Raw genomic sequence first — 27,414 nt, 5'->3', positions numbered from 1 at the left:
TCACATGGTCACCACCGGTCACATGGTCACCACCGGTCACATGATCACCACCGACCACACATTCTGTCTCTGTTTAGGCCCCTTCCTTCAGACACAGGATTTGGTTTGTTTGAGACCCCCATGCTCAGAGACCCATAGACTCACAAAGAGATCTTTGAATGACCGCTTCAAGAAAATGAACAACGGCGCTATATCTGTTGCGCATCCTGAGATGCAGTCCGATGCATTCGCGATATGAATAAAGATTTGTATTCTATTGCCGTACTAAATTACCAGCATAAGTCTAACCCAAGTGTGAATCTGCTCAAGTGAGCAATGGTGGAGGTGGATAATATCTGTGGATGGATCCGAAACAGTTGTGGAAATTCCAGACTTTTATAGCGAGGGCCCATCTCTGATGATGGCAACGGCGACGATTTTGTTTAAGACGAAGATGATATTGACGACGACAATGATATTGATGATGATGTTGGCGACGATGACTATGTACGATAGCCACGCGGCGCTGCCCGTACGCGGAGTCTGGGCGCGCGCTGTCGCTGGGCGCTGCTTCGGGACGACGCGGCCAGAGTGAGCGCTGCGGGCGGCCGCTGCTCGTCGGGGCAGCTCTCCAGCGACACCTGCACCTTGGTCAGCAGCTGCAGGTCCTGCACCACCACGTCCCGGCCGGGCCTGGGAGCGCACGCGTGGCGGGGGGGAGGAGGTTGGGGGGGGGGGGGTCACAGCACGCGCGTTCACAACATACCAAGCGGCTGTTAAGGAAGTAAACATGACGTGGGTATTACACCGTTGCACTGCAGCACGACATCATCATTACACTGCATGACGTCATTCGTCTCAAAACATGGATGCTGATCTCGGACGAGGGTCTGCAGTCGTTGCACTTTGAATATAGAACAGCGGCGTGGATGGGAATCGAATGCAACTCGGTCGGCTAACCGCTGCCCCGCCACTCCCACAACAAACACAAGGCAGATCCTCCACAAGTTGTGGAGGCGAGGGCTGTTAGCGAGCACCTATTAAAGCCGCCTTTGACTCCCTGGTGGCTGTGTTTAAACATCACACCAACTACGCATTTGAGGCTTAGTCAACCTAGGGGAGGCCCAGGATAGGTTCAGATCATCGTCACTGGTGTTGGTGGCTGTGAGCGGGACTCGAATTCGGGTTGCCAGGGTAGTGCAGCGCAATAACCGCTCCACTACCGCTCCAAAGACAAAGATCCCCTGTATAGACATAACAGACTTTTTGGAGCAAGTTCTGTTAGCAAACAACTATGAAGGCCAGAACGGCACACGAGAGGGTGGGTGGCCAGCGCCGTGCCCGACCGCCTTTGTCTCCCCAGTGGCGATGTTTACACACCGCACCAGGTACTCATTTGAGGCCGAGTAATCCTAGGGGAGGCCCAGGTCCGGTTCATAGTCACCGGTATTGGCCGTGAGCGGAAATCAAACTTGGGTCCCTGGGTTCGTATCGCAGCGTAGCGCCAACCACTGCACCAACGGCTCCCCACTCATGCGCACGCATCCACGACGACTACACGCGCGCAACGGGGCCGTCGAAGGGTGACCCCCCCCCCCCGCACACCGACGTATGAAGACGTCGCTGATGCAGCCGGAGAAGTTGTCAAAGCCGAGCGGGGGCGGCGCGTCGGGGACCCCACCCACGAAGAGGCGTCCGGGCTGAGCCTCCCGGCCGGCGGGGCGCATGGAGGGCGCCGCACTGTCGCTCGCGTCCACGTCGTCCAGCACCAGGCGCAGGCTGCACGCGGAGAGACGAGAGCGACGGTCGCACCTCCACCAACCACACACACCCCCCCCCCCCGCACCTGACACCGTGCAGCCCGCTACCGGGGACCGCTGACGACGCTCGTGAAGGCGAAACGGGCAAACCTCTGTGGCCCGGAACGGAGACTGCTGGAGCAAGTGGCTGCTTCGTTTGTTTGGTTTTTTTGGAACAAAACAACAAGAGCCCAAAGCACAGACCCCGTGGTCAACGTGGGGGAGGGGGGTCACAACACAACTCCGCGGACTCACCGCCCCACACGCGCGGGGACTACGAGTGGGAGCGTCGCCTGTTATACAGGCGGGTGAGAGGGGGGGGGTAATAAGCCATAAGGGGCGAGAGTGGAGGGAGCCGATACGCGCTGCCTGATGTAGCTGCCCTCCTCAGAAGTCCCGCGGGGCGGCGACTGAACCGCGTCGATCCCCAGATGGAGCAAGCGCTGCTGGGCGAGCGCCAATAGAGGCTTCGACGAAGGGGCCGTGTGGAGCGCCGTGGCCAGCGCCACGCCGCTCCGCTTTTGTATCCCCCAAGTGTCGGTGTTTTGCATATCGCACCGGGTACTTATTTAAGGCCGAGTAAACCTAGGGGAGGCACGAGGGCCGGTTCAGATGTTCGCCACCGGCGTTGGCCGTGAGCAGGAATCAAAACTCGGGTCACCAAGTTCATAGCGCGGTGCGCAAACCTGCTACGGAACCGCCCCACACGCAGGCACACACACAGACACATGCATGGACACAGACGCACACACGCAGAAAGAACGACGAAGCCGCACGAACACACGCAGCATGCTCAGGGGGGGGGGCACGCGCATCGAGCTTGTCTCTTCTGACAAGCCAGAGCCTGCGGTGGCAATACGGAAATTACACGTTCGTACGGCCGAGACGGGGCAGGCCGAGATGGCACCTGGAGGAGTTGCGCAGAGCGAAAAGGTAGTGGTTGGAGCCGTCGTTGTATCCGGCGCTCATGGTCCGCAGGGTGTCCTCCTTCGTCTTCAGGACCACCGCCCCCTCTTTGAGGGAGACGGACAGAATTTCACCCTGCACACACACAGACACACACACAGACACACACACACAGACACACACACACAGACACACACACACAGACACACACACACAGACACACACACACAGACACACACACACACACACAGACACACACAGACACACACACACAGACACACACATACAAACGAAGATCCCCCATGTGGCCTTAACAGACTGTTGGGGCAAGTGCTGTTCGCGAGCACCTGTGAAGGTCGGCATGGCACACGAAGGGGTGGGTCACCAGCACCACACTACCACTCACCACGATGCACCACTCCCACACAGTCAACTCTCGATGAGCCTGGGTAACAGTCTGTTAAAGGCTGTATGGGGGAACTTTTTTTTTTGCAGTGACCAAGAAGGGGAACTTGCTTCACTTGGACATGGATGGGGGATGTGAGCAGCGTCAAGGGCCTGGTGCCCAGGCTGCTCGCTCGCACACACACACAGCAGAAGCTGCACGATGGAGGGCTGCCCCGTGAGTCTCTCCCAACCGCACCACCACAACCACCGCCACCGCGCATCACACGTGACATGAGTCACCGACCGTTGATACTGGGGTGGGCGGTGTGGCCGGCTTCAGGCCGGGCCACTACCTGCAAGGAGTAGTAGAAAAGCAGGCCGCTGGGCTGCATGGTGCGGAACGTGAGCCCCGTCTCCAGTACGGGGTAGGGCTCCTTGACGGCCAGGGACATGAACCCATCGCCCGCCAGGTAGGCCTTGCGCGACACCTGCACACCGAGGTCAGAGGGGGTGCGAGCGCTTGAGAGGCCACGGGGCCAGCGGCGAGACCTCGGGGAGCGCGATTGCAAGTCGAGCGTCTGGGTTACACGCGAGGGATGCATGACGCAAGCATCGTGAAGGTTTTTGGGTTGGATCTGGCTAATCGCCCGACGACGCTGGTTGTTGTAATTGCCAGGGAAAACGTCACAATACTCGAATTGTAAACGTTGCGGGTTTACTCTCAAAACAACAAAACCAAGTCTGCTGAAGTCGTCACTAATTGGCACGTTTTGTTCACGTGACAAACCTTACTAATTGGCCGTGTCGGGTGGTGGTGGGTTAATGACACATTTATATTCACGCGATCTAACCCCAAAAAAACTTTATTATGATTAATATTGATCGCGAAGGCCTTCTACGCGTTAGATTGCGTAACACTTCGTTTCTAAAAATCGTGTGACGTTACCTTTGTAACGAGACATTTCTTTTTCGGCGGGCTTGCGATCCTGTGAGCCCTACGCACATTTTAGCGGATTCAAAATGTGATTCACATCTCGTTGGGTGGCTACAAACCAACAAGTTGGGAGACTTCCAGTGACGTTCACCCGGGTTCAGTTACGCAAACACATTTGATCCTTCGAAAAAGTAAACTATTTTTTTTTAACCAGGTAAGGCCAACTGAGCTATATACCTTACCTATACCTTTTTCAGAAGCGACCTGGCCACAAATGACAGCTCAACAAAAGTGGCTTAAAACATGGACATTTATCGCTGCCAAATACTTTAAACGCACGTCGATTGTAAATGTGGGAGGGAAAAAAAACGGAGGACCCGGAGAACCAAGGGCAAGGCGCGGTGCGCGTACCAGCACGTCGTCTGAGCAGCCGGCGCTCACTCCGATCATCTGTTCCTTCTGCAGGTCCAGGTTGGTGTCCTGCACCTTGAGGCTCAGGAGGCAGCCCTTGAGCCCCGTCTCCGTCGTCACGTGGGTATGGCTCCTGCGAGTCACGACGACGCCAACAACCCCTTGGGGGTCAAACCGCACCTTCACGCCCACCGCCCCGGCTCGCGATCGTCAACCGTCATGACTCGTTCATCGCTCCATCGCAAGATGCACAACAACATCGGCTTTACAATGCGCGCACGGCGTCACAGCCGCAAATCTGTGCCATCGATCACCGATTCCGACATACTTCCAGGACAAGTCGTAGGTAGTCACAGGAGCACTATCGGCGATTTAAACTCTAACGTTGGCTGCTGCGCCCCTTTCGCTAAGAATGCATCGACCGCAACCTCACAGATTCACCACCAACCACCGGGCAGACACCGTGAGTGTGCTATGATAGAGGCCCATTGCTGGTAACAGACCACGAGTGCCACACACCCCTTCCCCCTAGTTCTCTGTAAAATAAGATTTTTTTTCTTTTTTTACCAGGTGAGACCCACCGAGCTATGTAGCTCTTTTTCAGAAGCGACCTGGCTATCACAAATGTTAGCTTAACGAAGTGGCTTATCACGTGGAAATTTATCGCAGCCAAAGACTCCAAACGCACGTTTCTAAATGTGGAGGGAAATGCCGGAGGACCCTGCGAAAACTCCACGCGATCACGGGAAGAACATGCAGTCTCCAAATATACAGCAGTCGTCGCGGGGTCAGGATCGAACCCACGACCTCCTGTGTACCAGACGAAGGCGGTTACATTCTCGCCAACGTGACGCTAACCTGCGATCGCACCTGCAGAGCGCTGCAACTCTACAGGCCGAGTGGGAGAGGCATGGCAGTCGGCGGCTGCGATGACGACGAAGGAGCAAGTCGCGTCGTCATCACGCTAAAAAAACGAGCGCCAGGTGAGGCTCATCTCCACCGGCTATACCTGAACTAGCAGGGGAAATTCCACATTGCTATGCCGGGGGACAGTCTCCCCATAAGGACGTCCACTGCTGACCTCACACCAAAGAAAACTCAAGTTATTAACCGCAGAGGAAGGATGGTAAAGAGATGGATTGAGTCGATTGCTCGAATCTCAGCACTCTGAATACACAGAGGGGTCGTGGGGAATTCAGCCAGCAGGAGACTGTGCGCATTGTCGTGAGGTGTGCTGCTGCTGCTACCACTACTGCTGCTGCTACCACTACTGCTGCTCCTGCTGCTGCTACCATTGCTACTGCACCTGCTGCTGCTACCACTGCTGCTGCTCCTACTGCTGCTACCATTGTTACTGCACCTGCTGTTGCTACTGCTACCACTACTACTGCTGCTACTGCTGCTACCACTCCACCTGCTACTGCTACCATTGCTACTGCACCTGCTCCTGCTGCTACCCCTGCTGCTGCACTTGCTGGTCCTGCTACTTCTGCTCCTGCTGCTACCACTGCTACTGCAGCTGCTGCTACTGCTGCTACTACTACTGCTGTTCCCATTGCTGCTGTTTCCATTGCTGCTGCTACAGCTTCTGCCGCTGCTGCCGCTGCTCCTGCTGCCGCCGCTGCTGTTGCTCCTGCTGCCGCCGCTACCGCTGTGCCTGCTGCTACTACCGCTTCTGCTGCTACGCCGCTGCAGCGACACCTGTTGCCCCTGCTGCTGCGCCTGCTGCTGCCCATGCCGCTCCTGCTGTTGCCGCTACTGCTGTTTCAGCTGAGCCTGCTGCTCCTGCAGCTGCCGTTGACTGCTGCCACTTCTACTGCTGCTGCTCACGCCGATGCGTCTGCTGACCGCTCGCTGATGGCTCCAGGTGGGACTCCGCCGATGAACATGCGCTTGAAGACCATGGTGCCAGGCTGCGTGGCGCCCTGCGCGATGGTGATGCGGTCCAGACGCAGGTACATGCGGCCTGCCTGCCGGTGAATGATCTGGATCTGTTCAGAGACAAAGACAAAGATTTCACCCCCCGCCAGCCATGTGGCTTTTCACAGAGTTGCTGGGGCAGGTGCCGTTATCGAGCATCCGCCTGAGGCCCGTCGCGGCACGCGAGGGGTTAATGTGGCCAACACCGCACCCTCCACATTTTTCTACCCGGTCGCTATTTTTTTTTTATTCCCCTTTCTTGGCCGAGCCAACCAAGGGGAGGCCCAGGACTGGTTGAGCTATCGGCCACTGATGTTACCGGCGGCCGGTAATTATCGAACTCGTGTCACTGGTTATAAAGCGCAGTGTGCTAACCACTGTGCCACCTGACTCTGTGCAACAACAACAACAACAGCAACAACAACAGCAACAACAACAGCCGCTATTTGCCGAAAAGTGGCGGTGACATCACCACAGCGCTTGTGCCAGGCGAGGTGCACTTTTGCAAAGACACCAACAACAATATCCCGTACAGCCTTAAACAAACTGTGGTTAAGGCTGGCACAGCACACGAAGGGCTGGGTGGCCAGCACCGCTCCATTGCCTCCCCAGCGGCAATGTTTTACACAGCGCACCAGGTACTCATTTCAGTTTAAGTTTTAAGTTTCATTTATTTGGTATAGCCCTGTGAGGCATTCGGCTCTTGAATCGGGTGCAACCGCAACAAACAAAAAACAAAAACATGAACAAGAAAACATCTTAAAGTGACTACGCGCAAACAGAAAAATCCAGGCCTATCCGGCCTAGGGGACCATGACCAGTTCAGATAATCGTCACCGTTGTTGGCCGTGAGCGGGAATCGAACTAGAGTTCCGCCGGGTTCGTAGCGCAGCGGCGCCAACCGCACACACCGGCTCAGCGCAGCACGATGGACTGCCGCGTCGCAGCGGCAAAGGGGACGCCTTCAATTCGGGTCATCAAGAGACCACGGAGAGCGTCCACGGTCAAGACCGGCCACTGGGCAGTGCTCATTTCCCCGTCGGTTTGTGCCTAGCTAGACAGAAAACGAATTCCACATTCCCATGGCCACCAGGAGGGGGGGGGGGCAATTTATCCACAAGACAAACGCGGAGTGACGGTGCTTAATTGATCGTCCACGGAGAGACGATGAGCCGGCTCAGCCACCGCGCGGGATTTGAACTCTCAACCGGCGGATGCTGCTGCGTTGTCGAGCGCTGACGCTGTGGGGCAACGTGGCGAGTGGCCGCGGCGGATAGAGCGTGGCGGAAGGGCTGCGAGTTCTGACCCTGAGTGGGGGGGCTTTGACTCGGGCCACGATCAGAATATTTGTTTATACTTGGAGGAATCCGATGAGCTGCAAAGCTCTTTTTCACAGGTGCGCAAAGTCCGAGTGCTGTTGTAAACATGTTTTGTGTGTTTCCTTCAAAATTACGGCTTTCCAGACTCCCCTGCCTTTACGTCACGATGGGTTTTCTCGTCATGGTTATAGATTTTGCACAGATGTGCTCGAGTTACTCTGGGGGGACGAGTAGCACGTTGTGAGTAAGTCAACAGCGCTTGTCCTATGGATAGACTCAGCCCCGACATAGCAACGTGGAATATCCACCACTAGCTCACAGCCGTAAATGAGTGGCCGGCGACGGGCATGGAGCAAGGAAGGGGGGGGGGGGGAGGGTGGTGGGGGGGGTGTGGGGGCCGGAGCGTGCGATCGCATACCGTGTGCGGCTGCCCGTCGTTGACCGGCTTCTTCTCCGTGAGCGTGGGAATGCTGACGCCCTGGATGTAGCCGAAGTCGTACGCCAGCCTCAGCAGCCCGTCCTGGATCTCCAGACTCAGGAACTTGTCCTGCGCACACGCGTTCGCGCGACAACGCCGACGATGACGACGATGCGCTGTAGGAGAACAGGGGCTGTGTGCGGTGTGGTGGCGGCTGTGGCATCGAAACGCCGAAAAGCAGGGCTCTATTGTTATAAGCACGCACGTCTGTTGAACTTCTTTCGCACCGCACGTAGCCAACCGCGCTATTCAGAGGTGCGTGTGGTGGCCTGCGTGGCCAGAATGTGGCCTGCAAGCCACAGCTCTCTGGATGAAAGAGAGAGATCGGAAAGCCGTAGACACGAGCGACGCAGATACTCCCGTCGAGAGATAGGCAAGGGATAGTGAGCGACGCCGGAGAGAAAGAGGTCCACAATCGTGGCCACCTGCTCGGACGTCGTGCCATCTGGGGCACGCGGCACATGACGTCGCGTGGCCCCGCAGGGAAAAACACTCCCACGCCTCGACCCTCGTTCAGGACATCAGGCCTGGCAGACGTCCACCAGGTGATGGACATATGTTGAACTTTCGTCGCACCGTACGTAGCAATCCGCGCTTATTGGAGATGTGGGTTGGGAAGGACAACGAACTAAACACAAGAAGCAGTTCTGAAGAAATGAGTTAACGAGGGTGGTGGGTGTTCACGTCCACCGGTGATGATGTACTTCCCCCCCCCCCCGCCCCCCCGCGCCTCAGATTATCACGGTTGCCTACGTACGGTGCCAAAGAAGCTCGACACACACACACTTACATACAGACACACGGACACACTTACATACAGACACACGGACACACTTACATACACACACACTTACATACAGACACACGGACACACTTACATACGGACACACGGACACACTTACATACAGACACACTTACATACAGACACACGGACACGCGGACACACTTACATACGGACACACTTACATACAGACACACTTACATACAGACACACTTACATACAGACACACGGACACGCGGACACACTTACATACGGACACACTTACATACGGACACACTTACATACGGACACACTTACATACGGACACACTTACATACGGACACACTTACATACGGACACACTTACATACGGACACACTTACATACGGACACACTTACATACGGACACACTTACATACAGACACACGGACACGCGGACGCGCGGCAGCCGAGCGCTGAGAAGCGCCGCGTCACCCACCCCGTCGGCCATATAGAGCACGAGGGCGTTGTCGGCCGACGTGCGTATCTCCATGTCGAACTTGGCGAGCGTGGGCTTGATCTTCTTGTCCCGGTCCACGTCCTCCACGCTGATGAAGCCCGAGCCGTCGAAGTAGAAGGTGTTGCTGTTCCTCTCCAAGAAGCCCTTGCCTCTGCGCGGACGCCGCGTTCACAAGTTTCCCGGGTGAGATTGACTCTCGCCTTCGGTAAAACGCCATGATGCATTGTGGGCGCTTTCCTGCCTAGGCTGATTAGCCGTCCGCGCATTACCTCTGTCTATCCGTCCCTTCCGTCTGCTCGTGACGCGGTGGCCGGACAGGTAACGCGCTAGCTCTCTTAAAGATTATTCGTAATGAATGAGTGTCGCTATCACACCCGATAGAAAGCCAAGGCGTTTGAGATGCTGGCCCATTTTAAAATATATAAATATTTAAATCCTCGCTCTTCGTCACGTACGGGACGGGCAAATTGTGTGTGGGCGTTGCGGCGCGGCGCGTCCGTACACTCACCGCCCGCACGGGTAGGAGAGCGTGGTGTTCATGTTGATGAGCCGCTCAAAGTTGTAGAGGCTCACTGCGTTGTCGTTGATGGTGGCAAGCTCGATGCAGCCGATGAAGTTGGGGTAGCGCAGGCTCAGGGGCAGCTGAGCCGACATGGGCGGGGGGTGGGGGAGAGTTAATGGGAGAGTTAGGTGGGAGAATAAAGGAGAGAGTAAAGGGTGAGAGTTAAAGAGGAGTACAATGGGGAGAGTGAAGGGGCGAGGAAAGTCGATGACAACTGTTGCCAGTGACACGGGCACGGCGGGCGAAGCCCAAATCCTCGCGTAGATGATGTGCGATGTTTCTAGTGAATAACACGGACTGGGTGTTTAATGTATGCGAATGTCGTAAGGAGCGCGTACGTACGGAGCGCGTACGTACGGAGCGTGTATGTATGGAGTGTGTACGTATGGAGCGTGTACGTACGGAGCGTGTACGTACGGAGCGTGTACGTACGGAGCGTGTATGTACGGAGCGTGTATGTACGGAGCGTGTACGTACGGAGCGTGTACGTACGGAGCGTGTACGTACGGAGCCTGTACGTACGGAGTGTGTACGTACGGAGCGTGTACGTACGGATCGTGTATGTACGGAGCGTGTACGTACGGAGCGTTTACGTACGGAGCGTGTATGTATGCAGCGTGTATGTACGGAGCGTGTACGTACGCAGCGTGTACGTACGGAGCGTGTACGTACTGAGTGTGTATGTACGGAGCGTGTACGTACGGAGTGTGTATGTACTGAGTGTGTACGTACGGAGCGTGTACGTACGGAGCGTGCACGTACAGCCCCTCTCATCAATCCGCTGCTGGGCGAGTGCCTCCCCAGGCCCTGGGAGCCGTGCGTGGATCAGGAGTGCGATTTAATAAATAAAAACTCACCACCTCCATCAGTGACACTGCGTGGCCATGAAAGGAAACAAATGTAGGCCACACTTCGGACAGCGGCCCTCGTCCGTTGCACGTAAATGGTTCACGCGCGCGCGCAAGTGCGTGCATGAACCGGCAGCGGAGCGGTTAGCGCTGCGTTACGAAACCCGGAGACCCGAGTTTGATCCCCAGTCGCGGTCAACACCGGTGGCGAACGTCCAAACTGGTCCTGAGGCCTCCCCCCGAGGCCGATTCATCGACATGCCACGAGGCATCGGCCGAGACGACCCCGATAAGATAACAAGAATAACTCCTTTCAAGGACACACAGTCGTGGCGGGGAGGGGGGGGCATCGGTGGGGTTTGTGAAATGGCAAAACTTTTTTCAAATGTCCTCTTCGGGAAGGGCAGATTGGGTGTCCGCAATAACCGTATAGCCTTAACAGATTGTTGGGGCAAGTGCTGTTAGCGAGGCTGGAAGGGCACACGAGGGGGTGGGTGGCCAGCACTATGCCCGGCCGCCTTTGTCTCCCCAGTGGCAACATTTACACACCGCACTAGAAAGTTATTTGAGGCTGAGTCGACCAAGCGATCAGGGGACACCCTCCACGTCACAAACCCCGCAGCCAAATTCCTCAGCGCCAAGTGCACCCGAATCCAATCACGCTCGAGCAACCGCAGCGTTGTGCGTGTGACGTCGTGCGTGTCACGTCGTGGGTGTGACGTCGTGCGTGTGACGTCGTGCGTGTGACGTCGTGCGCGTGACGTCGTGCGCGTGACGTCGTGCGCGTGACGTCGTGCGCGTGACGTCGTGCGCGTGACGTCGTGCGCGTGACGTCGTGCGCGTGACGTCGTGCGCGTGACGTCGTGCGCGTGATGCGCGCGGGCGGGAGGGGTGAACCTGGAATCCGGGGGGGACGCCCCCGACGTAGAAGACGGTGTCCTCGGGGTCGAGGTGCAGCAGGGAGAAGTCGCCGGACAGCGAGCCGGTGGCCGTGCTCGTGTACTGCTTCTCCGTCACACGCAGCTTCCCGTGCTGCTTGATGCTGCACGGAGACAACGACGAGTTTAACGGACTGTTAAGGCCTGCAAGGGAGGGGGGGACTGTGTTTGGGAATGCGAAGTCCGCGTGTCGTACCGCTCGATGCGGACTTGCGTGAAGTCCTCCCCGCTTATCCGTTTGTCCTCCACCTGCAGCTCGGCGTCCTCCCCGCCCAGGTTGTACACGTACGCGATGTTGCCGTTCTTCACCGTGACGCCAAGGTAGTTCTTGTCGGCCTGCGCGGGGAAGCGAGCAGAGTCAACGCCCGGTTTTCAGAGCCATGCACCGCCGCCGCCTATACTGCGTATGGGGCGCTGCCATGGCGAGGTGTTAACTGCCTCGCCCGGTATGCAGGAGGTCGTGGGTTCGATCCCGACCCTGACGTCTGTATATATTTGGGGTTTGCGTGTTCTAAGCAGAAAACAGACTTTTTTTCCCACCACCAAAACTATTTTCGGACTGTCCGCAGTTAGCCGAGCGACCGAGCCGATAATTATCGGTCGAGTGATCCATCGCCGAAGCAACGGGATGTGGCGGCTCCAGCAGAGCGCGGTTTCGGCATGGCACGGTGCTAGCGCGGTGCCGGTACGGTGCTAGCACCGTTCCAGCACGGTGTCGGCACTGTGCCGGTACCAGCACGGTGTCGGCGCTTTGCCGGTGTGGTGCAGGCCTGGTGCAGGCGCGTGCCTTCTTGCTGCCCAGGTACATGACGAAGCGGCTGTTGGGCTCCGTCTGCCGCCGCCGCTGCTGCTCGCCCATGCGGATGTAGAAGCTGAGGAGCGAGTAGGCCTTGAGGTCCTGCAGGTTCTGCAGCGGGCGCACCTGGACCCCCGAGGTGCCGTTGAACTTCATGGACACCTTGACCTGCGCGGCGGGGAGAGGGGGCGTGCGTCGTCACAGTGTGCGCGAGTGGATGTACGAGGGTTTGCGTGTGTGTCTTTTTAAAATGAAGCTAAATTCTTTATTTTACTTTTTACTTACCAGGTAAGGCCTACTCAGCTATATAGAAACAGCCTGGCCACAAACGATAGCTCAACGAAGTGACTTTTCATCATGTGCGAATTTATAGCAGCCAAATGTATGTTTACGTGTCAGTGAGGACCGGTAGTGCAGTGGTTATTGTACGGCATTACGAAGTTAGATTCCCGCTCACTAACAGCACTCGCCCAAACAGTCCGTTGAGGCTACACGGGGGGAACTTTGTCTTTGTGTGCGGGATCTTGCGACGTGGCACACGGTGCGGTGGTGATGTGGCGATGCGAGATGCCGCGTTGTGGCGCGGGGACGGCGCGCCGCGACGTTGCCACTCGACGGCGTGCGAGCTGGCATGCTGTTGCTGCGACATCGCGCGGGGCGAGTCGTGCACGTGCCGTACTGTGCCCCACGTGCCTTCATGGCCGCATCCCGGGCCTGTGCGATGAGCGTCTGGATGCGGGAGATGTTGTTGGCGATGTTCGAGGACGGGATGCGGTTCTGCAGACGATCCAACTTCTGCAGGATGTCAGGGATCGTCTCCGCCAGGGTTTTTACTGCACGCAGAAGCAGCAGCCAATCACCGCACTGACCTCCCTTACAGAAACGAGCATCCACAGCAAGCAGCTCTACCAGCGGTGGGGGAGAATAGTTTCCTTACCGGGGCCGACTTGGACTTTCAAACACCTTTGGCAGAGGGCCACACAACGACACCAATAACAGCCGCCGTTGGCCACTAAGCGGCGGCGACGTCACCACGGCACCCGTGCCAGGCCAGGTGCACTTTGAAGCAAAGTGAAGTGTCGAATGCTCACTCACAGGAGGTCACGGGACAGACCCAGGTGCCCGTGGGTTGACTGATTGAGATGACTGGCAGATGCACCCAGCTTTCCCCCTACTATACCCACACTTACTCACACACACTCACTCGCGCCTCATTCCCTTCTGTTACTGCAAATTAACTCCCCTGCAGTGACAGACGTTAACAACAGAAACACAGCATTGCCAGGTCTGCAAGCATCTTTAGCAGTGCTGCTAAAGATGCTTGCAAGTAACTCAAAACCCACACTCTCTGTAAACGATGATATCCCATCACGAGAGGAGAATTGAGCGCGCAGGCCGGAAAAACAAATGTGCTTGCTGCTCACAGGCACCAGTCGCATCCATTACGCCTCGCACGCACGTCACGTGACCACCGCAATGGGCACGTCACGTGACCACCGCAACGGGCGCACGACGCTCCCAAGCCTTGCGGTTGTAGATGCACGGCGTCCGAAGCTGCGACTGTCAACTCGCCGCGCTCGAGCACCTGGCTGACTCCCACGTGGCTGAAGCCCAGAATGTAAACGAGGGCTTCTCAGCGGTACTCCCCGACACCGCTTCCGAGACGTCTGGCCAGAGTCGGAGAGTAGGCCCCAACTACCCCCTCTCTCTCTGTCTCTCTGTCTCGACAGGGAGAGACAGAGATTGAAAATAAGAGATAGGGAGAGAAAGAGATATATAGAGATAGATAGAGAAAGACAGAGAGAGATAGATAGAGACAGAAAGAGACAGAGAGAGCTCACGATAAGAGAGGGCCCCCTCCCGCCTGCAGTGGCACGAGCCGGCGCCTGCAGAGCGGCGTCCCCTTGGCGCCTCTCGGCCCTGCTCACGTCAGGGCAACGTCCCACCGCCTCAACGCAACAAAAACAACTCCCGCTCCTTCCAGGCCAGGGACATTCCCGACGTCGACGGCGCGCGGAGCCGGTGGGGGTGGTGGGGGGATGGGGGGGGGTAGCGGGGCTCACTCGTCCTTTTGGCGTCGGTGAGGGCGGCGCTGTAGGCCGCGTTGTCGGCGGGCGCGCGGCTGAACTTGTCCCTCCACTCGTCGAGCTGCCGCTCCACGGGCCCCACGGCGGCGTCCACCTCGGCGGCGACGGCCTGCGCGTCGTCGGCCGCCTGCAGCGTGCGGTTCAGCACCTCCCCCACGTCCCCTGGGGCCCGCGGTGACGGCGGCGGCGGTCGACGGGAGGCGGTGTGTGAACCGCGGCCACGACCGCGGCGGTGACAGACAAAGTCAGAGGTCAGAGAGGGAAGCGTCTCTCGGAGCTCCAATGGGCCATTGGGAGAGTGTTCACGTGGAGGGGGGAGGAGCGAAGCTCACAACAATGAGCGGAGCACCGGGTGGATAAAGCACAGCAAGTTGCCACAGTAGGGGGCACAGGTGGTGCATCAGCCAGTCGTCTCAGTCAGTCGACCTGTGGCATCTGAGTCTGCCCCGTGACCTCCTGCCAGCGGGCGTTCGACACTTCACGTGGCCTCAACATGCACATCGCCTGGCACAAGTGTCGTGGTGACATCACCGCTACTTAGTGGCGAATGGCGGTTGTTGTTGTTGTGTCTACGTGGGAGTGTGTATATGTGTGTGTGAACGTGGAACTGTGTGTGTGTGTGTGTACGTGGGAGTATGTATATGTGTGTGTGTACGTGGAACTGTGTGTGTGTGTGTGTGTACGTGTGTATGTGTGTGTGTGTACGTGGGACTGTGTGTGTGTACGTGGGAGTGTGTGTGTATGTGGGAGTGTGTATATGTGTGTGTGTACGTGGAACTGTGTGTGTGTGTACGTGGGAGTATGTGTGTGTGTGTACGTGGAACTGTGTGTGTGTGTACGTGGGAGTGTGTATATGTGTGTGTGTACGTGGAACTGTGTGTGTGTACGTGGGAGTGTATATATGTGTGTGTGTGTGTACGTGGAACTGTGTGTGTTTGTACGTGGGAGTGCGTGCTGGTGGCACGGAGCTCCGCGCACCTCGGGAGACCATGTTGATGTTGTCGATGGCGGCTTGTAGCGCTGCCTGCACTTCCGCTCGCTTGCGCTGGGTCGCGACCAACCGCTCCTTCGCTCCTTGCAGTTCCTGCTCCGTCACTGAGAGCGCAGCCACACAGCACAAAGATAAAGATCCCCCGTATAACCTTCACAGACTGTTGGGCAAGTGCTGTTAGCGAGGGGGTGGGTGGCCAGCACCACGCCCGGCCGCATTTGTCTCCCTAGTGGCGATGCTTACAACACCTCACCAGGTACTCATTTGAGGCTGAGTCGACCTAGGGGAGTCCCGGGACTGGTTTAAATAATCGTTACTGGTGTTGGCCGTGAGTGGGAATTGAACCCAAGTCGCCAGGTTCGTAGCGCAGTGTGCCAACCGCTACACTACCGCTCCCCACACTCACGCCACACACACACATACACTAAAAATATCAAAGACAAAGATCATCCGTGTAGCCTTGACAGACTGTTGGGACAAGTGCTGTTAGTGAGCACCTATGAAGGTCAGCACTGCGCACGAAAGGGTGGGTGGCCAGCACCACGCCCGACCGCCTTTGTCTCACCACACACACACAGAATGGGACACACGCGCTCTCCCCGTACCGGACTCCAACTGGTCCTTGGCGGTGTTTGCGTTGATCAGCTGGTTCTCGCTCTCCTCTCGTGAGGCCTTCGCTTTCCTTGGGTAGTCATTGGTGTCCACGCCCTGTTGGGAACGCAATGGAACGCGACGCAGGCCGTACGAGTTTCAGGTTCGTGATTTTGCTTCGCCAGGCGAGAGCGCAGGCGAGCCTGGGAGACTACGTGGCCAGGAGGAGGCCGGGGAGAGCAGCGGCCGTCCAAAGTGGCGCCACGCTACCGTACCCTCGTGAGCACACACACGGACAAAGACAAAGATCCCCCGTATAGCCTTAACAGACTGTAGGGGCAAGTGCTTTTAGCGAGCACCTATAAAGGCCGGCACGGCACACGAGGGGGTGGGTGGGCAGCACCACGCCCGACCGCCTTTGTCTCCCCAGTGGCGATGTTTACTACACACCGCACCAGGTACTCATTTGAGGCTGAGTCGACCTAGGGGAGGCCCAGGACCGGTTCAGAAAATCGTCACTGGTGTTGGCCGTGAGCGGGAATCAAACCCAGTTCACCGGGAGCATAGCGCAGCGCGCTAACCGCTACACAACCGCTCCCCACAAGCACACACACGGACACACACAGATACACACGCAAACACACAGATACACACACACACACCTGTTAACTCATTACGGGTTAACCCTGGTATTCTTGTACAGGGAAATTGATGTTTTCCATGTCCATATGGCGTACAGCCGTTTGTGTTTCTCCCTTGTGATGGGACTTTGAAAGATGAACGTTGAGATTTATAAGGGCACGGGGCGACCAAGAAGGCCTGATTTGCTCTGTAGTAAGGTGAGCATTGATAAGGGGTTGACAGGTATGAATACATATTAAGGCCGGTCGGGCTGCTGAAAAATATTCCCAGCACAGTTGCTTAAGTTACCAGTGTAGAAACCTGACCAGGGATTGACTCGGGCCCATCATGCCTACTGGGTGGGTAAAATAACTACCGCTTTATGGGAAGCCAGCTATTGTTGTCTCGTGGGTATAAAACAAAAAGCCTTCCCCAATACTCCCCACTGGTTCACTTGTTCAAGGCTGGCCACCAGAGAGAGATCCTACACTCAGTCTGAGACAGGGAGACAATTGCGAGCCAACGGGCTTCCCCCTTGCGTCGTCGTCGTCACCTGCTCGACGCGCATGGCCGTGTCGAGTGCCATCGTTGAGGCCGCCTCGGCCTCCTTGAGGGCCTTGATGATGTCCTCGTAGGCCCTGGAGGCGTTGATCGCCTTCTGTGTGAAGCCGCTGGTGTCGTCTGTGGCCACACTCCTAGCGCGCGGCGGGCAGGAGAGGAGAGGGCCCGGGTCAAGAGCTGGACGACTCCCGGCTCCGTGTGCATCGTGTCATGTGCATCGTGCTCCGTGTGTATCGCGCTCCGCGTGCTCCGTGCTCCGTGCGTGTCGTGTGGCTCCCACCGTGTGAGGTTGCGCACTGCCTCCTGCATGCGCCGCGCGTGCTCCTCTGCTCGCTGCACCAGCGACCCGAGGTCCCCGGTGGGCCCGCGCTCGTTGAGCCACGCGGAGAGACCCTGCAGGGCGCCGTCCACCTCGGCCGCCAGCTGCTCGCACTCCTGCGTCGCACGCAAAGACAAAGGTCCCCCGCGTAGCCTACACAGACCGCCGGGGCAAGTGCCGTTCGCGAGCGCCTTCCGGCGCCGCGTCCCCCACTGCCTGCGTCTCAGCAGTGACGACGTTCGAGCGCCGCGCCGAGGATTCATTTGAAGCCGAGTCAACCTAGGGGAGGCCCATCACCGGTTGAGACGCATGCCACGGATTGTGAGCCGTGGCCGGGAATCGTGCGTGCGTTTATGCATTGTGTAGAACCCACAGTGAGCGTATGTGTGTGCGTGTGTCTGTGTGTGTGAGCGTGCGTGCATTGTGTAGAACTCACGGTGTGTGTGCGTGCGTGCATGCTTCGTGTGTGTGTGCATGCTTCGTGTGTGCGTGAATGTGTGTGCGTGTGTGTATGCATGCGTGTGTGCGTGTGTATGTGTGCGTGTGTGTGTGTGCGCGTGTGTGCGTGCGCGCATGGTGTAGTACTCACGGTGCGCGTGTTCTCCAGGCCCTGCAGGCTCTGGTACGCGTCCAGCAGCTGCTGCTCCGCCGCATTCAGCACCCCGAGGGCTTCCTGCACCAACCTGGCCACCTGCTGCCCCTTCGCCTGCAAAGCGATCGCCACCATCACCATCATCATCGTCGTCACCGCCATGATCGATCCGCTGCTGGACGAAGGCCTCCACTCTCACGATCCCGCGATGTCATAAACGACCGTCCTGGCACATTCACACAAGCCGATCGCTCCATCTCCCCCCCCACCCCTGTGGAGTCCCTGTCGGACGCGCTCCGTTCCTTGGCTGCCGCTCCGTCACCATCCCTGAGCGTCGCCCACCGTCCCTTCCAAGAGCCTCTCAAGCTCATTGAAGGTGATTCAAATGGTGGTGGCGATGAACACGATGGTGACAGTAGCAATGTAAACACAAATAACCCGTGGCTTGAAACTTGGTAGGGGTCTGGATTGGGATGCTTGGCCAAATCTCTGAATGAGCGTTGGGCACAAAAGACAAAATTGGCGACACTCCGAGCCCCACGCTCAGTGTGGTGACACCACACCCTGTCCAGCCACCTCACAGCCCAGCGAATTTCTGTGCGATCCACCAACCCTTGCCTCCAACGCTGCGGCTCTGCGCCACCGCGCCCCCATCTCGCTCGTCTGTGGACCCACCCCAACCCCTCCCCCGCCGCCCCGCCCCCACCCAATTCCTTCCATCGGTGAATCGGCAAACTAGAGGAAGACTGCGGATTGACACAATCACTCCACTTGTTTGGAGTGCCAAGTCACCGATCCTCAATCCCGCCACAGAGACTGCTGGAGCAAGTGATGTTGCCGAATGCCTATTAACGCTTTCCCATTCCGATGACGTACGTGTACATCATCAGCAAAAGGCCATGCGGGAGGGCCTGTGGCACAGTTTGGCGCCAGCAAACATCGAGCGCGGTCGTGTCGCCACGGTTCTCTGCGGTGATCAACAATGTCTTTAAAAGCAGCAGGGCGCCACGCCTCTCTAAGTAAAATGAACACAAGCCACTTGAGCGTTCCGAGATTCAGCGGCGAGCGGGGCACCCCACCCTGCAACTTGCAGACGTCTAGGAACGGGAAAGGGGTTAAGGCCGGCACGGAGCAGCACGTTGGGGGTGCTACAGCCACAGCATCACCTCCTTGTCCTCGCAACGCTGTCGTTGAACTCGGCGAGGGTTTAAGCTCGATACTCGCCTGGGTCAACCTGGGATCAGGGGTCGGCAAACCTGCCGCTCCAGAGCCGCATGCGGCTCTTTAGGGAACTGCTTCGTTGACGTCATTCGCGTGCATTGGCGGCTCTCTTTTCTCTCCGCCTGATGAAGACCGCTTGTGTTGCGATCGAAACGTCGTGGTTTGTTTGCTTTTATTTTTTTATTTTAATTTATTTTTTATTTTAATTTTATTTTATTTTCTATCTACGTGATTTTACCGAAAGAAGCAAGAATATATTTTGGTTGATAATTTTTTTTTAGTTTTTACCGAACGTGAAAAAACAGATGGATCTTCCTGTTATTTTTTTGGTAGCCGACCCCCTGACCTAGGGTGTGTGGGCCTGACGGGGGCCGCGCGTGGCGTCGCACGTGCCTCGTTGTCCCGCAGGGCGTCCCGGCTGACGCTGTTGACGGTGGCGGCGCGCCGGCTGGCGTTGCTCGCTTGGTTGAGGACGTCGCGGAGCTCCATGAGCTTGGCCTGGTAGGAGTCGAGGTCCTTCGTGACGGCCGCCCCCATGGCCGCCGTCTCTCCCGCGGGGATGCCGACCTCCTGCTGCACGCGCTGCAGCACTGGGGACGCAAACCACACGCACCGCACAAAGCACACGCACCGCACAAACCACACGCATCACACGCACCACACGCACCGCACAAACCACACGCACCGCACGCACCGTACACACCACATGCACCGCACAAACCACACGCACCGCACGCACACATCACATGCACCGCACAAAGCGCACACACACACCGCACGCACGCACCGCACAAACCACACGCACCGCACACACGCACCGCACGCACCACAGTCAGCGCGACCACCCCCGCCACTCGCCAACTGCCACCCCTCCCCTGCTCCTCGCTCGTTGTCTTGGCTGCCGGCCCAGCGAGGGTTTAGCAGACCGGGTGGGGAGTGGCTCGGGACCGAGCGCGGGTGGACGGTGTCGCTGGTGTCGCCGTGCGGTGTTTCGACAGCGAGCGAGAGGCGAGTGCGGCCAGAAGTGAGCGCGAGGGCGATGAGAATGAGGTTTGAGCGAACGAGCTATTGCGTTTGCGAGTGAGTGCGCATGTGAGTTGAAAGGTGGGCGGGCATGTGCCGTAAGTGACGGAGCTCATTAGTGAATGGGCGGGTGACTGAGTGAGTAAATGTCGAAGGGAATGAGTGAGTGAGTGTGTGTGAATTCAGGAGTGAGTGGAAAGGTGAGCGACTAAGTGAGTGGGACAGTTCATGAGATAATAATGGGAAACTATTGAGACGGGAAGAACAGCATTGGCTACAGCGAGCTGAATCAAATCACCGCAATAACATTGATATATTAAGGAAGTGGGGGGTGGGGGGGTGAATTGCTATGCAGACAGAGAGAGTGGTTGTGACTATGACAGCAGCTCTAGCAAAGAGACAAGGAGGAGACGGACAGAATACGAGTAGCCATGGTAAAGATGATGACAGCAGTATTTCTAGGAGAGAGACAAGGGGGAGTGGCTGCCCGGTGATGGCCACGAGGGGGGGGGGGGGGGTAGGGGGGGGGGCGCACATTTGTCAGCGAGGTGCTTCTCCTGCCGCGCCAGCTCGGCCTGCGCGTGCAGCGAGCGCCGCCTCATGTCGTCCAGCAGGCGCGTCGCCTCCGCCATCTTGCGCTGGAACTCGTCGGACGAGGGCAGCGCCCCCCCTGACTCGGGGTTCCGGTCCAGGTCCGCCGCTTGGCGCAGGAGATCTGCGTCGAGCGAAAGGGGGGGGGGGGGGGGGGGGGGCGCCACCCGCCCAACCACGCGCTCATTACGGGATGGCCCGGGGCCAAACCGCCGGCCGATTCGAAAGTCCGGAGGCCTCGCAGCGAAAACACCAAAGTTTGATCCCCGACGCGGACGCCTCTCTGTGTGGAGTTTTGTTTCTTCTCTCCCCCCGCCCTTTTCTGGGTTTTTTTTACATTTTCCTCAACAAAGCTTAAAAGAAAAAAAACCCCAAAGGAGGGGTAGTGCGGGTAGCGTTGGTCTTCCCGAGCATGGAACGCACCGTTCAATCACACCACACGTTATAGTTGGCGCTAAACCAATCATCGCACTCGGTTGGAACCAACATTGCGGTGTGTTCTTGGATCTATCGGGTCACCCTTGCGTGGGGTTTCATTAAAACTAAATCATCGCCCGGAGTCCCGGCCGCATGGCTGTAGAGTCAGAATATGTATTTAGACTGGAAAAAATCTGATGAGCTAGGAAGCTCTTTTCTTTTACAAATTCCCTAGTTGTCGCACGGGGTCATAAAGTTACTACAACAACAACACGAAAACCAATGGGAGTGCAAAGTATAGAAAAGGTAAGCAAGTCACGCAAGTAAATAATTAAAAATAAAGTATAGAAGTACCAATTGCTAAGGTACATCAAATCCTGCCGAAAACACGATCGGAGTGCAAAGTATAGGAAAAATAAGCAAAATTACCAAAAAATCGTAAAATAGACAAAAGTACACCAGGTACACCAATTCCCAAACTTGGGCAAGGCAGCAAAACCACAGCAGCAAAAACAGTCCCAGACCACACCAAGACCACGACGCACAGTCCCTCAATCAAACAAATCCGCAGTAAAATTGCGAAAGGCACAGGCCCGCGATGGCTCGTTCACCATTACTGCCGGCGGAAGACCCCTTGGCTAGAGGGAGCTCGTTGGGAACCCCTCTTACGAGCGGGCGTTTGAACGTGCGCGCCGCTGCAGCTGCACGGCGCCGCTGTACTAAAGCGATAAACGATGAGGACGATGAACATCCGGCGAGACCGGGCGCGTCGACCACGGCGGTGGCGTGTTTGCCGTTTGTTGCAGGGGTGGTTTTCGGTCCGAGCCCAGTGGCCACCCTGCTCAATATCTGCAGGCGTGTTTGACCGAAGGAAAAAAAAAACTCTTCTCCGTCCGAGTCACAGCGAAGGTTGAAGGTCACCAAACGTGACGGGAGTCGGACTCGGAGGGGTGGAAGGAGAACACGCTCGTCCAGATCGCTTCTTATGTTTTTCTTTCATTTATTTATTCGGTTATAACCCCCACCCCCCACACCGCTCCCCTTGTCATCCTCCTTCCCTCACTTTAAACAGAATAAAACGACGCTTCGCCCTCTCGGTGCGGACCCGCCTGGGTCGGGACAGCACCCGCTGTTCGATTCCCATTTCTCTACCCCCTGCTTTGTACAAGCGGTTGAGTTTGTGTTGATGGGGCGTGCGTGACAACGTGATCTAACGGCTCGGTGTAAAAGTGAAGTAATCGAAACGCGACGAGAGAACAAAGGCGAGGGGGCCAACGTGCGCCCTGACCCCAAGGGGGCCGCGTTTTTTCCCGAACTTTTGAAAGAAGCTCGCAAAGAAACCCGACCAGGCCTTGGGAAGGGGGGGGGTGTGTGGGGTGGGGGGGGGTTCAGTCGGCGCACCCTGGATGTGGGCCGCCAGGCGGTGCACGCCGTGCAGCAGCCCCTCCGCTTGCTGCCGGCTCGACTCCACGGCGGCCTCCAGCCTCTTGGCCAGCTTCAGGGAGGCGTTGGCCTACGGAGACGAGGGGGGCGCGGAGGGGACGAGCTCGGGTTGGCGATGCGTGGGGTGTGGGTAGTGCGCGGAGTGCGTGCGTGTGTGTGTATGTGTGTGCAGTGGGGAGCGGTCGTGTAGCAGTTAGTGCGCTGGGCTGTGAACCTAGTGAGCCGAATTCAATTCCCGTTCACGGCCAACAACAGTGACTATCATCTGAACTGGTCCTGGTCCTCAAATGAGGACCTGGTGCGGTGTGTAAAAACATTGTCAATGGAGAGACAAAGGCGGTCGGGCGTGGTGCTGGCCACCCGCTCCCTCATGTACTGTGCCGGCCTTCAACAGTCTGTTAAGGCTATATGGGAGATCTTTGTCTCTGAACGTGTCTGTAGTGTGTATACACGGTGTGCGGGTGTTTTTGTGGCCAGCCATCTCAATCATTCGACCCATGGCACCTGGCTCTGTCCCATGACCTCCTGCCAGCGGGCGTTCGACACTTCGCGTGGCCTTAAAGTGCACATGGCCTGGCACAGGCGCCGTGGTGACATCACAGCCACTTAGTGGCGAATGGCGGTCGTTGTTGTTGTGTGAACACATTGCGAGGTTTGGCACCCGTGCGTGGAGAGCGTCCGACTCCTGCGCGAACGCCGGCAGGTTCATCTCCATCGCATCCAGCTGACTGCGCTGCCTCTCCATGAGGCCGTTCACCTGGCCCAGAGCCGCCTGCGAAGGGGCACGCAAAACACAAACGTCACCCGCGGAAGCCTTCAACGGGCCGTGAGCGAATGCCCATCGAGGTGCCTCGCTCAGGTACATCTCCGCGCGACCCACCGACCCAGTGAGCGACGCGCGGGCCCGGCTGGTGGGCACGCGTGTCTCCTGGTTGGTGGGCATGCGTGTCTCCTGGCTGGTGGGCACGCGTGTCTCCTGCCTGGTGGGCATGCGTGTCTCCTGCCTGGTGGGCATGTGTGTCTCCTGGCTGGTGGGCATGAGTGTCTCCGGGCTGGTGGGCATGAGTGTCTCCCGGCTGGTTGGCACGCGTGTCTCCTGGCTGGTGGGCATGCGTGTCTCCTGGCTGGTGGGCATGAGTGTCTCCTGACTGGTGGGCATGTGTGTCTCCTGGCTGGTGGGCATGAGTGTCTCCTGACTGGTGGGCATGTGTGTCTACTGCCTGGTGGGCATGAGTGTCTCCGGGCTGGTCGGCATGTGTGTCTCCGGGCTGGTGGGCATGTGTGTCTCCGGGCTGGTGGGCATGCATGTCTCCTGGCTGGTGGGCATGTGTGTCTCCTGACTGGTGGACATGCGTGTCTCCTGGCTGGTGGGCATGCGTGTCTCCTGGCTGGTGGGCATGCGTGTCTCCTGGCTGGTGGGCATGCGTGTCTCAGGGCTGGTGGACACGCGTGTCTCCTGGGTGGTGGGCATGCGTGTCTCAGGGCTGGTGGACATGCGTGTCTCCGGGCTGGTGGGCATGCGTGTCTCCTGGCTGGTGGGCACGCGTGTCACAGGGCTGGTGGACATGTGTGTCTCCTGGCTGGTGGGGATGCGTGTCTCAGGGCTGGTGGATATGCGTGTCTCCGGGCTGGTGGGCATGCGTGTCTCCTGGCTGGTGGGCACACGTGTCTCAGGGCTGGTGGACATGTGTGTCTCCTGGCTGGTGGGCATGCGTGTCTCCTGGCTGGTGGACACGCGTGTCTCCTGACTGGTGGGCATGCGTGTCTCAGGGCTGGTGGACACGCGTGTCTCCTGGCTGGTGGGCATGCGTGTCTCAGGGCTGGTGGACATGCGTGTCTCCAGGCTGGTGGACACGCGTGTCTCCTGGCTGGTGGGCATGCGTGTCTCAGGGCTGGTGGGCATACGTGTCTCCTGGCTGGTGGGCATGAGTGTCTCCTGGCTGGTGGACATGCGTGTCTCCTGGCTGGTGGGCATGCGTGTCTCCTGGCTGGTGGGCATGCGTGTCTCCTGGCTGGTGGGCATGCGTGTCTCAGGGCTGGTGGACACGCGTGTCTCCTGGGTGGTGGGCATGCGTGTCTCAGGGCTGGTGGACACGCGTGTCTCCGGGCTGGTGGGCATGCGTGTCTCCTGGCTGGTGGGCACGCGTGTCTCAGGGCTGGTGGACATGTGTGTCTCCTGGCTGGTGGGGATGCGTGTCTCAGGGCTGGTGGATATGCGTGTCTCCGGGCTGGTGGGCATGCGTGTCTCCTGGCTGGTGGGCACACGTGTCTCAGGGCTGGTGGACATGTGTGTCTCCTGGCTGGTGGGCATGCGTGTCTCCTGGCTGGTGGACACGCGTGTCTCCTGACTGGTGGGCATGCGTGTCTCAGGGCTGGTGGACACGCGTGTCTCCTGGCTGGTGGGCATGCGTGTCTCAGGGCTGGTGGACATGCGTGTCTCCAGGCTGGTGGACACGCGTGTCTCCTGGCTGGTGGGCATGCGTGTCTCCTGGCTGGTGGGCATGCGTGTCTCAGGGCTGGTGGGCATGCGTGTCTCAGGGCTGGTGGGCATGTGTGTCTCCTGGCTGGTGGGCATGCGTGTCTCCTGGCTGGTGGGCATGCGTGTCTCAGGGCTGGTGGACACGCGTGTCTCCTGGGTGGTGGGCATGCGTGTCTCAGGGCTGGTGGACATGCGTGTCTCCGGGCTGGTGGGCATGCGTGTCTCCTGGCTGGTGGGCACGCGTGTCTCAGGGCTGGTGGACATGTGTGTCTCCTGGCTGGTGGGGATGCGTGTCTCAGGGCTGGTGGATATGCGTGTCTCCGGGCTGGTGGGCATGCGTGTCTCCTGGCTGGTGGGCACACGTGTCTCAGGGCTGGTGGACATGTGTGTCTCCTGGCTGGTGGGCATGCGTGTCTCCTGGCTGGTGGACACGCGTGTCTCCTGACTGGTGGGCATGCGTGTCTCAGGGCTGGTGGACACGCGTGTCTCCTGGCTGGTGGGCATGCGTGTCTCCTGGCTGGTGGGCATGCGTGTCTCAGGGCTGGTGGACATGCGTGTCTCCAGGCTGGTGGACACGCGTGTCTCCTGGCTGGTGGGCATGCGTGTGTCCTGGCTGGTGGGCATGCGTGTCTCAGGGCTGGTGGGCATGCGTGTCTCAGGGCTGGTGGGCATGTGTGTCTCCTGGCTGGTGGGCATGCGTGTCTCCAGCGTGATTAAATCCAAGAACCCAGAGCGGCAGCGCAGTGGTAACGCCCCCCGCGGCCTCACAGAAAAAAGCCCCCAAGTTCGCTTTCTGACTCGGGCGCCTCCGTGTGGAGTTTTTACCGCTTTCCTCAACAAATCTTTAAAAAAACGTACAAAATATAATTGCTATTGGCCCAAACATCCCGACGCTGACAAAATAAACCTGCAAAGTTGCTCCGTTGGGGGATTTCGCGCAGCAGCAACATTTGAGACGCTGGCAGGGGCCCTCCCGACACGAGCACGAAGCCTGACATCGAGTCTGCGAACGACGGCGACGTTGGTGGCGACGTGGGCGAGCACGGTGGCGGGCGCGACGTACCCGCATGGAGCTCGCCGACTCGTTGACGTTGTGGAGGCGCGTGAAGGCGAAGGTGGCGGCCGTGAGGTTTTGCAGCCGTAGGCGCGTCGCCTCCGCCTCGGCGTCCGAGCGCCGCAGGTCGTCCAGCAGGACCACGACGCAGTTGTCGCAGGCTGCGGCGCGCACAAGAAGCAGAAAAACAAAACAGGATGTTGACGTCACGGCGGATTCCCAGTGCCGCGCGATGGGCAAAAGCCATCGTCGAACTCTTGCCGGTGTGCGGTCGAACTACCACCGCGGTGCGGGGGACGCCCTCTGACTAGAGGGCCGTACGTGCACAAAACACGCGAGGCCTCTACACGGTGGCGGGATGTTACCTCCTTCGCCTGGTATGCAGGAGGTCGTGGATTCAATCCCGATCCTCACGCGTGCCTGTTATGTATTTGGAGTTTGTGTGTCTCTCTCCTCGTGTTCTCTTGGATTTTTCTCTGGGGCCTCCGGTTTTTCCCTTCACGTTTAGAATCAACGTGCGTTTAGAGTATTTGGCTGCGATACATTTCCATGTGATAAGCCGCTTCGTTGAGCTGTCATTTGTGACCAGGTGGCTTCTGAAAAAGAGCTATACAGCCCAGTGGGCATTACCGATGTGCTGTTCCTGTTATCGTCCATTTTCAACAGGGTTTAATATTTTTAAATCAACAAAAACACTTTGTAATAACGAAAACTCCACACCAAGTCACATCGGAAACCAGACTCACTCTGTCGTGTTGGAAGATGCGTCATAAATAAAGTTCCTACATCATAAATCAATCCACGGTGGCGTTATATAAACGTCGTAAATGTGGATCATCGTCAATTCGACCGTCGTAAACCAGAGACCGCCCGTATAGATTTGTATGTA

At 57.9% G+C, this 27,414-nt stretch overlaps 1 protein-coding gene across 1 annotated transcript in view; it reads right to left on the bottom strand.

Moving 5' to 3' along the window:
* Positions 1–27,414, bottom strand: part of LOC144724931 (laminin subunit alpha-5-like) — a 218,783-nt gene that overhangs the window by 25,695 nt on the left and 165,674 nt on the right. Inside the window, 24 exon segments of the mRNA XM_078604249.1 lie at positions 516–672; positions 1,585–1,758; positions 2,686–2,819; positions 3,425–3,559; positions 4,417–4,549; positions 6,265–6,407; positions 8,074–8,202; positions 9,371–9,542; positions 9,900–10,033; positions 11,699–11,843; positions 11,936–12,075; positions 12,527–12,703; positions 13,229–13,368; positions 14,599–14,784; positions 15,601–15,717; positions 16,219–16,321; positions 17,379–17,520; positions 17,667–17,821; positions 18,295–18,411; positions 19,912–20,108; positions 21,077–21,256; positions 22,951–23,062; positions 23,654–23,764; positions 26,535–26,686. Coding sequence (XP_078460375.1) covers positions 516–672; positions 1,585–1,758; positions 2,686–2,819; positions 3,425–3,559; positions 4,417–4,549; positions 6,265–6,407; positions 8,074–8,202; positions 9,371–9,542; positions 9,900–10,033; positions 11,699–11,843; positions 11,936–12,075; positions 12,527–12,703; positions 13,229–13,368; positions 14,599–14,784; positions 15,601–15,717; positions 16,219–16,321; positions 17,379–17,520; positions 17,667–17,821; positions 18,295–18,411; positions 19,912–20,108; positions 21,077–21,256; positions 22,951–23,062; positions 23,654–23,764; positions 26,535–26,686 — 3,485 coding nt within the window.

This window comes from Lampetra planeri, chromosome 22 (assembly GCF_965212315.1).
Source record: "Lampetra planeri chromosome 22, kcLamPlan1.2.h2, whole genome shotgun sequence".
Taxonomy (NCBI): Eukaryota; Metazoa; Chordata; class Hyperoartia; order Petromyzontiformes; family Petromyzontidae; genus Lampetra; species Lampetra planeri.
Note: the sequence above shows the minus strand (reverse complement) of the source record. Positions and strands in the feature narration are given on the sequence as shown.